The sequence below is a fragment of the Stenella coeruleoalba genome, assembly GCF_951394435.1.
Source record: "Stenella coeruleoalba genome assembly, chromosome: 6".
NCBI lineage: Eukaryota > Metazoa > Chordata > Mammalia > Artiodactyla > Delphinidae > Stenella > Stenella coeruleoalba.
In genome coordinates this window covers 118,839,895-118,854,741 of record NC_137151.1, presented here as the reverse complement: position 1 = coordinate 118,854,741, position 14,847 = coordinate 118,839,895, and the positions used below count along the sequence as shown (strand labels likewise).

Below are 14,847 nucleotides of genomic sequence, written 5' to 3'. Positions count from 1 at the left end.
AAGCTTGCTGAAATAAATGCAAATAATAAGCCACTTCTATATTAAAAAAAAAAACAACTTGAAACAAAATTAAACAACTTTGAGGAAGCACAAGGAAAATCCTGTACAGACCCAAAATAATTTGACTGTTACCTTTGCAAACCTGCGTGATGTTTGAGAAAGCCTGGCAATGTCTTCAAGATCCAGATAAGAAAGGATTCTCAGGAGCAAATCGTCTGAGAGCCGTTCAAGGAAGTCAAATTTACCTTCGCATAAATTGAGGACATAGTCTAATATTCTTGCACCAAATATTAAGGCAATTTGAACTGTAATTCAAACAAGCCAACAAAACAACACAGTCATCATGTGTAGTCACATAAAAACTATGGTCATTATCAGTAAGACAAGCTTTGGGGCATTTTCCCCCTGAGAGTGATGTTAGATTTTGCTGAGTCATTCCTGCTTTCACCAAGCTGCCTTTGGGACCAATGGCATGTATTTACGAGGCATGTATTTCCAACAGCTGTCCTTGCTCTGAGATCACAATCTTTTAGGTATACTCACTGTTCAACACAGTGATGGACTGCATCAAATTCCAGTCCAGACAACTGACTTAACTAGTCTCAGTGTCATCTTCATCTTCATCCTCCCAATCTCCATGACTGGGCAAAGATGCTGGTCCATGTCATTTTTTTTCTACCCCTCCCCCGCTTCCCTAAATTGGTGTGAAACATTAATATCTCTTGATTTTAATTGACTTTTGTTCTCTTATTGTTATACATTGTTTCTCTATGAAACTTCCTTCCTTCTTCTTTACCTTCTTTCATTCCCATCTTTACATAATAAAAAAAAAATAGAAAGAGGCAAAGAAAAAAATAGAGGCATATTTCGTGGAAATTGTGTCAACTTTTGCCTATTGTTTTTCCTATCTTTTCAGTTATTTCCAAAATAGGAAACAGTTCACAAAGAATCAACCAACACTATGATCTACCCAAACGTGTTTAATGTAGGAGAAAACAGGGTTGGGTTTTTGTTTGCTTTTTTTTACCTCAGCTCTCTGAATAACTAAGAAATGGCTAATAAATAATAAAACATGTTTGGAAGGATACAGATTCAAATTATAACACTGATTAAATCCAGGTGGTGGTTTTTACTTTCTTCCTTTTGCTTATCTGTATTTTGTAATCTTTCCGTAATAATTACCATGTAATTTTTTAAAATCTAGGATAAATGGATGAAAGGAAGGAAGGAAAGAAAGAAGGGAGGAAGGCTCCCTCTTTTTATGAGAAAGGAAAATGGGGTTATAATGGAGTATGCATGTGGATTCCAGTGGTCCCAAAGCTGGGGACTTTCTTAGTCTCTTGAAGCTCATTTTTCCACTTCTGCCTCTGAAAGCACCACTATATCTAGCTTTTCCGGAGAACTTCTCTTAGAACAGAGAGAGTGCACTCTCTACAGCGAACTAACTGTCCAAGATTTGGGCGCCACCTTCCTTCCCAACCTGGAACACTCCTTCTGGGGCAAGTGGGATGGAGCTGTCAAGAATACCCAGCTCCCTGCAGAAGCAGGCAGATCGGTGATCCTAAAGGCAGATGGATCTCCAATCTCAAAATGGATGTAAGGTGTGAGCTACATTTATGTAAAAGCTCTAATTGTGCTAACGTGGAAGAGCCGGCCGTATAAGATTTCTCTCCAAAACTGGTTAGTCCAGCTTTCTAGAGGCATTAAGGGTTTTACTTGCTTCTAAATTCCAAGTGCTTCCAATTCAAAGCACTTCTAAAGTCCAAAGGTTTTCTTGGAGGGGCGGGGGTGGGGGAAATAGCCCTTCAAAAACTCAACCTAAAAGGGTAGATATTATGAAGAACCCTTGACTCACCAGCAGGATAAGAGGAAAAAGCAGCGCTTGTTTATTGGAAAAACAAAACAAAACCCTTTGTACAATAAAATTTCCTTAAAATAATTGTAGATGTTTCAACATTTTAAGATTCCACGAAAGCATACTCAAAGCATGTTCAGATGTACTTTAGAAAGTCCCTGGCGGTCCAGTTAGGACTCTGTGCTTTCACTGCTGAGGGCCCAGGTTCAATCCCTGGCTGGGGAACTAAGATCCCACAAGCCGCGCAGACAAAAATAAAAAGTCTCTACAATAAAGTCTTTTAAATTTTAAATTTTAAATTATAAAAGGACACATACACCTAAGTATGTAACATGATCGTTTCAAAGTGTATAGGTATTGGGGTCCTTAGAAAAAATTTTTTTTGCTTCTTTGTGTTTTTTATGTAACCAACATCTACATCCCAGACCAGGGATGGAACCCGGGGCCCCAGCAGTGAGAGCCCCAAGTCCTAACCGCTGGACCACCAGGGAATTCCCACATCTGTTTCTTTTAAAATAAGGAAAACAGGGACTTCCCTGGTGGTGCAGTGGTTAAGAATCCGCCTGCCAATGCAGGAGACACAGGTTCGATCCCTGGTCTGGGAGGATCCTGCATGCTGCAGAGCGGCTGAGCCACTGCGCCACAACTACTGAGCCCGCGCCTACAGCCTGTGCTCTGCAGCAGGAGAGGCCACCGCAATGAGAGGCACCCGCACCTCGGGGAAGAGTGGCCCCCACTCGCCACAACTAGGAAGGGCCCATGCGCAGCAATGAAGACTCAAAGCAGCCAAAAATAAATAAATTAAATAAATAAATAAAATAAGGAAAACAGTGTTAAAACAAACTCCATTTTGAAAAGTAAAATCAGCTCTTTTGTGTTGGATTATGTGGCAGCCAGCCTCCAAGAGAGCTCCTGATTCTCTCCTCTTGGATTCAAGCCCCTGTGTGTTCCCAGCCCACACTGAATTAGGGCTGACCTGTGTAACCAATAGGATATTGCAAAAATTCCCCAGTACTAGGTCACAAAAGACTTTGGGGCTTCTGTCTTGCTGTCTTGGATCACTCACTCTGGGAGAGGCCAACTGCCATGTCCTAACACTACTCTGCAGCACCATGGAGAGGTCCATGGGGAAGGAAACTGAATCAGCCAGGTGTGTAAGCCATCATGGAACTGGATTCTCCAGCTCCAACCAAGTCTTCAGTTGACTGGGGTCCCAGGCAACATCATGTGAGACCCTGGATCAGAACAGCTGGGGTAAGCTGCTCCCAAACTCCTGACCCAACTCTCTGAGTTAATAAACATTTATTATTGTTTGAAGCCATTGGGTTTGGGGGTAATTTGTTACACAACGATAGACAATAAAGATTTAGGTACCTGCAAGTGTTGTGGTACCACGGTGGAAACCCAGAATGTGGGAATGGCGTTGAAATTGGAAAGTACGTGGAGATTTTTTTTTTTTTTTTTTTTTTTTTTTTGGCGGTACGCAGGCCTCTCTCACTGTTGTGGCCTCTCCCGTTGCGGAGCACAGGCTCCGGACGCGCAGGCTCAGCGGCCGTGGCTCACGGGCCCGGCCACTCCACGTCATGTGGGATCTTCCCGGACCGGGGCACGAACCCATGTCCCCTGCATCAGCAGGCAGACTCCCAACCACTGCGCCACCAGGGAAGCCCGTACGTGGAGATTTGAATGAGCTTGAGGAGATTGTTAGTGAAAGTCTGAAAAGCTTTCAATAAGTAGTATAATAAGTAAATAATATCTGTTAATAAAAGCCTGATGGACTCTGAGGAGGCTTTACATGTGAGGGCTTAAAGAAAAGTGAAGAAAATATTATTAAAAAACTGGAGAAAGGGGGAAGAAAACTGGAGGAAAGGGAATCCTTGCTATGTAGTGGCAGAAAGTTTAGCAATATTATTGCCTGCTGTAATATGGAAAGTAGGAAATATTCCTGGTGGGTGTGTGACTTGGCTAAGATTTCCAAGCAGAGTGTTGTTGAACATGTGGCCTGATTTCTTCTTGCTGCTTAAAGTAAAATGTGAACAGAAAGAGATAAGCCGAAGGCAGGTCTCTTAAAAAGCAGCCAGGATTTGCTGGAACCTTCTCTGCCTCTTCGGATGGCAAGCAACGCTAAAGTTAAGAAATGACTCCCAGGCAAAGATCAAATCCAGAGCAGTGTCAGGAAAACATGGTATAAAGATGACGCTGAGAGTGTGGCCGGAAAATGCTTTGTTAAGAACCATTCAGTGATACTGTAGCACTTCCAAGAAGCATAAAAGTATGGTCACTCAGGAGTCAAGGACAGAAACCCAAAGTAAAGAAGGGCTTATTGCAAAAAGATGTGTAGGTGTGGTTTTGTCTAATGGAGTGAACCCCAGTAAGAATAATAGACAACACATAAAGTTTTTAAGAGAATTATACCAGCAGAAACACTGACTGCCAGCTTGAACTGCAAGGGTTCAGAGGTAGTACAAAAGGAAAAGATGACTCTGGACTCCCAAACTCCTACAGGCGGGAGGTAGGCCGAGAAAACTACACCTGCAAACATGGGCTCCCTTTTGCCAAAAAGGAAAGATGAATCAGATGAGGGAATCAAGAGTCCAGAGGGGAGGCCAAAAGCCATAAAGAGTCTAGTGATAGGTTTTGAGCTCTAATCAAGAACTAATAACCTGTGCCCTGCTGGATTTCAGAATTTCTAAGGACCAATGACTCCCATGGAGCTATCATTTCCCCACTGTTTCAAGAGCATTGTATACAGTGATTCTCTCATGCCTGTCCCACCGTGATATGTTGAGGGAGAGGGGACAGAAAACCTGTCACTGGCTTCAGATCTAAAGGAACCATCCTTGAGGAGCTGTACTTAAGGCATTACACCTGAGGAGCCCTAGCCACATATGGACCCGATTTACATGATGAGATCCTGAAATACTTAAAGATATACTTCAAGAAGAAAGAAATTTGCCCAGAAGGAAAGACTAGGATTTCAGAAGCAATGAAGATGAAAGAAATGGTAGTAAACATAGGCAAATATAAACAACTACTACTGTATAAAACATGTTTTAAATAACAAACTTTAGAGGAGGTGTCAAAACAAGGCAAATCAAAACAGCAGTCAACAATTACATATGAGGTAGAGGCTTAGACTGTAAACATTCTAAGGTCCTTACGTTCAAGAGGCAGATAGAAATAGTGACATATGTTAGATTTTTATAAGTTAAGTTAAAGTAAACTTGCTAAACTTTTAAGGGACACCACCAGAGAGAGAGAGAAGGAGAGACAGAGAGGGAGGAGGGAGGGAGGGAAGGAGGGAAGAGAGAAAGAAAGGAGAGAAAAAAAATATATATATATAAGGGTAACTCCCAAAATAGTTGGTCTGTAATCACTTGGAGATTGGTTCACAGCTGAACAAAATGGAAAACTCAATTTAAGGTGACTTAACAAATAGAAGTTTACTTTTTTCTCAGAGTCTGGAGGTAGACCAGAAAGGCTGTTGAAGAAGTTCCATTATGTCACTAATGTCCCAGATCCTTTTATCTTTCTGTTTCACATTCTTAAGATGTGGCTCTCACCCTTCCTGTTTTCAAGGCATCACAACCATGGTCCAGTAAGTAAAAGGGGTAGGACAAGGAACAAAAATGGACATGGAAGCTGAGTCCACCCGTGTCTGAAGGCACCTTCTGGGATGCTCTATGAAACAACTTCGTCTTACCCAGCAAAACTGGGTCACATGGCCACATCTGCAAGGTAGGGAGGGAAATGTAGTCTCTGTCTTAAGGGGAAAAAAATGGAATAAAGGAAACACAAAAGAGAAAGGAAGACATGGAAACAAAACAAAAAGCAAAGAAAAAGCGTGATAAGATGAAAGCACAAAATAAGATGATGGAAATTATAGACATATTAGTAATCACAGTAAATATAAATGAACTAATCATGCCAGCTAAAAGACACTCAGATAAATAATACATACATGCTTAAAAAAAAGATACAGAAAAGTGAAAGTAATAGAATGGAAAAAGCTAGACCAATACAAACCAAAAGAAAGCTGGTATAATTACAGTAATACCAGACTAAGTATACTTTAAAGCAAAACTCACTATTGGTAATAAGGAGGACCATTACTTATTGATAAAAGGAATAATTCACCAGGAAGATTTAATACTTCTAAAATAGTATGCCCCTAACAAAACACACAGAGCAAACACTGATGGAATTATGATGAAAAAATGATAAATCCTCCATTGCACTGGAAGATTTTATAACACCTATCAATACTTGATATACCAAACAGAAGTGAAGTTACAGAATATTTGAATAACACTATTAATAAGACTTATCAATTGACATTTCTATAGAAAAACAAAGATCAAATATTAATGAGCTATGTGTTCAAATAAAAAAATTGATTACTTCCCCAAATTAGAAGAAAATACAAAGATAAGAGCTAAAATTAATAAAGTAGAAAACAAACATTATAGATGATCAAGGAAGCCAAAAAATTAATTTTTCAAAAGATTAATAAAATGGATAAACTTTCAAGAATAAACAAGAAAAAAGGACAAAAGCATAACTCAGTCCTATGAGAAATGAAAAGATTAACTACAACAAGGACTTAGAAACACATGACACCAATTAACACAAAATCAGACAAATGGGCAATCCTTCAGAAATATATAATTTACTAATTCTGACTCAAGAAGAAATAGAAAACCTGAGAGACTATAACTAGTAAATAAATTGAATCCACTGTTTGATTTGAAAAAAAAAAACACCTCAAGTAAAACTTCAGGTCCACACTGATTTACAGGTTGGCTTTATAAACTCTCAAAGAACAGACAATCCAGATCTTATATCATTTGTTCCAAAAAACAGAAATAGAATGAAACTTCCAGTTCAAATCAGGAGGTTGCTCTAACTAGCAATGATGGTAGGCAAAAGGAAAACTGCATACGAAACATCATTTAGGAACACACATGGCAAAAATTATAAATAAAGTATTAGGAAATTGAATCTATCAACACATTTAAAAAAATAAATTGTGAGCAGTAGAGTTAATCCTGGGGTCCAAGGATGGAATAACTTTGGAAGATATATTAATATTATTCACCGTGTTGTAGTATTACTCAGCCATAAAAAGGAACGAAATTGGGTCATTTGCAGAGATGGGGATGGACCCAGAGTCTGTCATACAGAGTGAAGTAAGCCAGAAAGAAAAAAACAAATATTGTATATTAACACATATATGTGGAATCTAGAAAAATGGTACAGACGAACCTATTTGTAGAGCAGGAATAGAGATGCAGATGTAGAGAATGGACATGTGGACACGGAGGGGAAGGGGAGGGTGGGACGAATTGGGAGATTAAGTTTGACATAAATACACTCCCATGTGTAAAATAGATAGCTAGTGGGAACCTGCTGTACAGCACAGAGATCTCAGGTTGGTGCCCTGTGACGACCTAGATGGATGGGATGGCAGGGTGAGGGAGGTCCAAGAGGGAGGGGATACAGGTATGCATATAGCTGATTCACTTCATTGTACAGCAGAAACTAACACAACGTTGTAAAGCAATTATACTCCAATTAAAAAAAACCATTTGACTATGTAAGGAGTTTTACACACTTTTTGAAAATTAAATATTTTCTTTAAATGGAAAAAAACACAAATAACAGGAAAAAATGATAATCTCAAAAATGTAGAAAAATTATTTCGGGGACTTCTCTGGTGGCGCAGTGGTTAAGAATCCGCCTGCCAATGCAGGGGACATGGGTTTGAGCCCTGGTCCTGGAAGATCCCACATGCCGTGGAGCAACTAAGCCCGTGCGCCACAACTATTGAGTCGTGCTCTAGAGCCCACAAGCCACAATTTTTGAGTCCCCGTGCCACAACTACTGAAGCCCCCGTGCCTAGAGACCATGCTCTGCAACAAGAGAAGCTACCTCAATGAGAAGCCTGCGCACCGCAACAAAGAGTAGCCCCAGCTCACCACAACTAGAGAAAGCCCGCACACAGCAACAAAGACCCAACGCAGCCAAAAATAAATAAATAAAAATAAATAAATTTTAAAAATTATTTCATATAGTTCTAACATCTATTTATGAAGAAAAACTCCTAGAAAACTATAATAAAAGGGAATGTCTTTAACCTGATAAACCTGACACAGGCTAGTTACCAAAAACCTAATAATAGTATCAATGATAATAACACATGGATTTGTTTACTATTCAATATTCGCCATGTACTGCTCTAATTTGTATGTATACAGTGTGTGTATCATACATACATACCATCATTCGATCCTCACAGTAACTCTGTGAGATAGGTACTATTACGATTTCCCTCTTATAAAGACAAAGATGAGGAACAGAGAGTTTAAGTGGCTTTTGCTCAATGTCACACAGTGAGAACTAGGATTGAAGCAAGCGGTTTTCTCCATAGTGCACCTCCTAATGGTGATTTTATGTGGCCTTTAATGTCAGGCCTAAGACTAGAATGTCTACTCTCACCATTTCTATTCAACATTGTTTTGGAGGAGGAGAAAAAAAAAAAAGAAGACACAAAGATATATCAGGAGGCTTCCCTGGTGGCGCAGTGGTTGAGAGTCCGCCTGCCGATGCAGGGGACACGGGTTCGTGCCCCGGTCCGGGAAGATCCCACATGCCGCGGAGCGGCTGGGCCCGTGAGCCATGGACGCTGAGCCTGTGTGTCCGGAGCCTGTGCTCCACAACGGGAGAGGCCGCAACAGTGAGAGGCCCGTGTACCGCAAAAAAAAAAAAAAAAAAAAGTATCAGGGTTAGAAGGCAAGGAAAAACTGCCATTACTGCAACTGCAGATGATCTAAATATCAACATACAAAAGTTAAGAAATTTTACTGAAAAATGATGCTGATCAACCTAAATGGGAAAAGAATTTGAAAAAGAATACATACATGTATATGTATACCTGAATCATTTTACTGTACACCTGAAACTAACATAACATTGTTAATCAACTATACTCCAATATAAAATAAAAGGTTTAAAAAAATTTAAAAATAAAGCAGTGTAATGTTGGTGTAAGACAATCAACCAATAGAACTAAATATTCCTGGAAATGATAGATGTACCTTGGAACCTGCAATATGTAAGGATGGGATTACAAAACAGTGTAGGGTAACTAAACTGTCCTATAAATGGTGCTGGGAATATTGACAGACCATACAGGAACAAAAATTATAATATTTCATCTCATCATAACCAAAAACAAACTTGAGATAAGTTAAAGACCAAATATGACAAACAAGTCATAAAATATTTAGAATTAAAAACATAGGAGTACATCCTTATGAAATCAGGGTAGGGAAAGATTTCTTAAACAAAACACAAAAGTACAAGCCATTTATTAAAAGAGTGACAAGTTTGAACGCCATTAAAATTATAAACTTCTATATGGGTAAAAACTCATCAACAAGGTAAAAAGATAAACCCCAAACTTGGTGAAATATCTGTAGCACATATAACCAAACCAAAGAATTGGTACTCAAAATAAGAAAAAGTTTCTACAAACAACACAAAGAAGGTAAACAACCAAATACAAGAAATAGGCAAAGAAGATGAACTAGCAATTCTCAGAAGAAAATTGGTCAATAAATATAAGAAAGGGTATTCAACCTCATTACTAATCAGGGAATTTACACACCCAGTTTGGCAAAGAATAACATGTATCTTTGATTACAGTAAATGTTGGTGAGAATGTGGGAAAATAGCAACTCCCTCATAAAATGCCAATGGGAATATAAATGGATTTAACTCATTTGGAGAGCAGACTGTCAATACCTAGTAAACTTGAAGAGGCACATATCCTACAACTCAACAAACACCGCTACATGCCTAACTTAGAGAAATGCTCACACATTGCACAAGGATAAGTGAAGACTTATTATTGCAAAAAAGTGGAAACCACCTAACTACTCTCAGTAGGGGAGATGATTGAACTATGGTTTGTAATATAAAATACCATAAGCCATTGAAATGAATGAACTAGATATACATATATCAACATGGATAAATCTCAAAAACAGTGTTCAATAATAAAACAAACTTGAAAAACAATACAGTATACCATTTATGTAAAATATATAAAAGTAAAATATATTATTATTATTTTTGGGGGTGTGGGAACATCTGTGTTAATTTGAGGCACGGAAGCAACAGGAGGGCTCCAGTGTGGCGGTGGAGGGAGGGGGCCCGAGAGCAGCTGGATTTCAGGGTCAGCAGCCTAGACCTAGAAACAGTGGAAGGCCTGTCTTCCAAAAGGCTACCCTTGAAGTGAGTGAAATGTGGTATGCGGAGATGCCAGGGGAAAGGGGTTCTGTGCTGGCGCTCGGGGCTCTAGGGGCTGTGGATGCCGGGATCCTGATGCTTACTCCCATCCCCGCCCCCCGACACAGGCCGAGACCCGGCCACACACTCACCACGCCCAGCAGGGCACACGGACCACACGCCTGTCCACACAGCACATCTTCTGCACCTGCGGGCGGACAGGGCCTGGACAGGGGCAGGCCTGGGACCAGGTGGCCCTCGCAGCATGTCCCTAGGACGCGGTTATGACTCCGGGACCCTTGGGCTCCGTTCCCAGGTTCCCCCTGGAAGGCTGACCTGGAAGCAAGGGTAGCTGGCAGGTGTGTGGGTGCAGGGGGCACCTACAGGGCCTAGAGGGTGGGATCAGCAGGGTGAGGAATCAGAGGAGGAGGCTTCGAGATCCTCTTGGGTCTGGGAGGGGCTGGACTTTCCTTCCTGAGCTTTGGGAGTCTGGGCCGGGCACAGGGTGCCGGCGGTCAGAGGCCAAATCGCAGCAGAGCCGACAGCAGGCTGAGCAGCACGGTGGGTGGCACTGGCCTGCAGTCCACCGTCGGCGCACTGATGTTGCGCAGCGAGCTCTGGCAGCAGTGGGTGCCCACGGACGCCACGCAGAGGTTGACGCTGGGATGGGGCAGATCCGGGAGCAGCCCTTGCTCAGGGTGTAGCCAAAGTCCACCACGTTCCCGATGCCAGCGGATGCAGAGGTAGTCACACAGTAGCTGTCCGTATCGGAGCAGTCGGTGGGCCTCAGGCAGTACCAGTTGCTGTTCTTATTCACGCAAGAGAAACACACCAGGGAGTGGGCTCGCTCCACACCCAGGAGGGCAGCCAGCAGGACCGGCAGTTAGACCTTCATTCAGGAGGGGACTGGCGTCCCGCCTGGGGTCTCACGAAGCCTGGGGTCTCACGAAGCCTGGGGTCTCACGAAGCCTGGAGTCTCACGAAGCCGAAGAAGTCAGCCCTGCTCGCTGGCGGATACAGGTCCCCGGCCCGGCCGTGCAGTCAGGCCTGCCCCCGAGCCCAAGTGCTGCCCGCACTCCCCAGTATATGTTATTTATGTATTTGTGACTCTGTAAAATAAAACGTGCTTGGCAATGATACCAATTTCAGAACAGTTAGTAGAAGGGAATAGAGGAAAAACAGGTGAGGGGCAGAAATTTGAGTATATATTGTATGTAATTTTTAAATGCTTTTAAAAGACATTAAGTAAATATGGTGCTCACTTCAACAGCATGTATATTAAAACTGGGATAATAAAAAGAAGATTCTTATGGCCCTGAGAAAGGATGACAAAAATTAAAACAATTGAAAAAAATTAAAACCATTCAGAGTAGATTTTCTGATCACATGCAATTAAGCTAGACATCAAGAAAAAAATATAACTAAAAAATTCCCAGCTACTTGGAACTCAAGTAAAATGTTTCTAAATAATCAATGGATCAAAGAAGAAATCAAAAGGGAACTTAGAAAATATTTTAAACTGAATGAGAATAAAGACACAACTTATCAAAACTGACCTAATATAGCTACAGTAGCACTTATGGGAAATTTAGGGCAAAAAATGGCTAAAAACAATAAGCTTTCATCTCAAGCAGCTAGGAAAAGAACAACGAATCAGACCTAAGAAAAGTAGGAAGAAGGAAATAATATAGGTATGAACACAGACCAATAATAAAAACAGAGAAAATCAACAGAGCTAAAATTTAGTTCTTTCAAAAACTAAATAAAAAATAAATAAACCTCTAACAAGATTGATCAAGAAAAAAAAGAAAGAACAAATTACCATTATCAACACCAACATATTTGATAATTTGAATAAAATGAAGTAAACATGACAAATTTTAAAATCTTATGTTAGTGGTTTTGGGTATTTATAATATTATCTTCTGTTCTTTTATGCAGGTTTAAGATACTTCTGAATTTAAAAACTTTTAAAGGGAAAGGTATAGAACATAATGTATAAGATTCTTCTTTTTGTGTTAACATATTTTGTATATATGCATAGACCATTTCTCAAAGGATATATATGAAACTGTTAATGATGGTTGTCATGGGAAATGGGAACATGGGATCAGAAGGAAACTTGTTTTTATCCTATACCTATACTTTTTTTTTTTCATTTCTAATTTTATTGATTTGAGTCCTCTCCCTCTTTTTCTTGAGGAGTCTGGCTAATGGTTTATCAATTGTGTTTATTTTCTCAAAGACCAGCTTTTAGTTCTATTGATCTTTGTTATTGTTTTCTTTGTTTCTATTTCATTTATTTCTGATCTGATCTTTATGATTTCCTTCCTTCTACTAACTTTGGGCTTCGTTTGTTCTTCTTTCTATAGTTCCTTTAGGTGTAAGGCTAGATTGTTTATTTGAGATTTTTCTTGTTTTGAGGTAGGCTTATATTGCTATAAACTTCCCTCTTAGAACTGCTTTTGCTGCATCCCATACGTTTTGGATCATGTTTTCGTTGTCATTTGTCTCTAGGTATTTTTTGATTTCCTCTTTGATTTCTTCAGTGATCTCTTGGTTATTTAGTAACGTATTGTTTAGCCTCCACGTGTTTGTGTTTTTTATGTTTTTATCCCTGTAATTGATTTCTAACCTCATAGCGTTGTGGTTAGAAAAGATGCTTGATATGATTTCAATTTTCTTAAATTTACTGAGGCTTGATTTGTGAGCCAAGATGTGATCTATCCTGGAGAATGTTCCGTATGCACTTGAGAAGAAAGTGTAATCTGCTGTTTTGGGATGGAATGTCCTATAAATATCAATTAAATCTATATGGTCTATTGTGTCATCTATTGTGTTTTGTGTTTCCTTATTAATTTTCTGTTTGGATGATCTGTCCATTGGTGTAAGTGAGGTGTTAAAGTCCCCCACTATTATTGTGTTACTGTCAATTCCCTCTTTTATAGCTGTTAGCAGTTGCCTTATGTATTGAGGTGCTCCTATGTTGGGTGCATATATATTTATAATTGTTATATCTTCTTCTTGGATTGATCCCTTGATCATTATGTAGTGTCCTTCCTTGTCCCTTGTAACAGTCTTTATTTTAAAGTCTATTTTATCTGATATGAGTATTGCTACTCCAGCCTCCTTTTGATTTCCATTTGCATGGAATATCTTTTTCCATCCCCTCACTTTCAGTCTGTATGTGTCCCTAGGTCTGAAGTGGGTCTCCTGTAGACAGCATATAGATGGGTCTTGTTTTTGTGTCCATCCAGGGAGCCTGTGTCTTTTGGTTGGAGCATTTAATCCATTCACGTTTAAGGTAATTATCGATATGTATGTTCCTATTGCCATTTTCTTAATTGTTATGGGTTTGTTTTTGTAGGTCCTTTTCTTCTCTTGTGTTTCCCACTTAGAGAAGTTCCTTTAGCATTTGTTGTAGAGCTGGTTTGGTGGTGCTGAATTCTGTTAGCTTTTGCTTGTCTGTAAACCTTTTGATTTCTCCATTGAATCTGAATGAGATCCTTGCCAGGTAGAATAATCTTGGTTGTAGGTTCTTCCCTTTCATCACTCTAAATATATCATGCCACTCCCTTCTGGCTTGTAGAGTTTCTGCTGAAAAATCAGCTGTTAACCTTATGAGAGTTCCCTTGTATGTTATTTGTTGTTTTTCCCTTTTGGCTTTCAACAACTTTTCTTTGCCTTTAATTTTTGTCAGTTTGATTACTATGTGTCTTGGCTTGTTTCTTCTTGGGTTTATCCTGCCTGGGACTCTCTGCACTTCCTGGACTTGGGTGGCTATTTCCTTTCCCATGTCAGGGAAATTTTCGACTATAATCTCTTCACATATTTTCTCGGGTCCTTTCTCTCTCTCTTCTCCTTCTGGGACCCCTATAATGCAAATTTTGTTGCATTTAATGTTATCCCAGAAGTCTCTTAGGCTGTCTTCATTTCTTTTCATTCTTTTTTCTTTATTCTGTTCTATGGCAGTGAATTCCACCATTCTGTCTTCCAGGTCACTTATCCGTTCTTCTGCCTCAGTTTTTCTGCTACTGATTCCTTCTAGTGAATTTTTCATTTCAGTTATTGTATTGTTCATCTCTGTTTGTTTGTTTTTTAATTCTTCTAGGTGATTGTTTTTTAATTCTTCTAGGTCTTTGTTAAACATTTCTTGCATCTTCTCGATCTTTGCCTCCATTCTTTTTCTGAGGTCCTGGATCATCTTCACTATCATTTTTCTGAATTCCTTTTCTGGAAGGTTTCCTATCTCCACTTCATTTAGTTGTTTTTCTGGGGTTTTATCTTGTTCCTTCATCTGGTACACAGCCCTCTGCCTTTTCATCTTGTCTTTCTGTGAATGTGGTTTTTGCTTCACAGGCTGCAGGATTTTAGTTCTTCTTGCTTCTGCTGTCTGCCCTCTGGTGGTCTATACCTATCCTTTTTAAACTGAATCATCTTTTATTTTACTACATGCATTTATTTGTGGTTTTTTTTTCATATCTCAAAAGTTAATAAAAAATGATAAAATATGAGAGCCTTACTTAGATCTGTCTTCCCTGCTCTGTAGCCCAGAGCAGGCTCCCATGCTTCTGCCCCTCTCCCACCTAACCCCTTACCCATAGAACCCGACCCCAGGTCTCTAGAAATTCTAGAGATTCAGGCTGAAGACAAGGAGCAGATGGTTAGGGAGAGCAAAGAGAAGAAGAATAGACTAAGAA

The 14,847-nt window shown here is 39.9% G+C and overlaps 1 protein-coding gene across 2 annotated transcripts in view; it reads right to left on the bottom strand.

The window, feature by feature from the left end:
- FBXO36 (F-box protein 36) overlaps positions 1-14,847 on the bottom strand; it is a 102,751-nt gene that overhangs the window by 21,187 nt on the left and 66,717 nt on the right. For both annotated transcript variants that reach the window (XM_079924547.1, XM_079924548.1), the window contains exon 3: positions 133-305. In XM_079924547.1, coding sequence (XP_079780673.1) covers positions 133-305 — 173 coding nt within the window. The remainder of the gene's footprint in view (positions 1-132; positions 306-14,847) is intronic.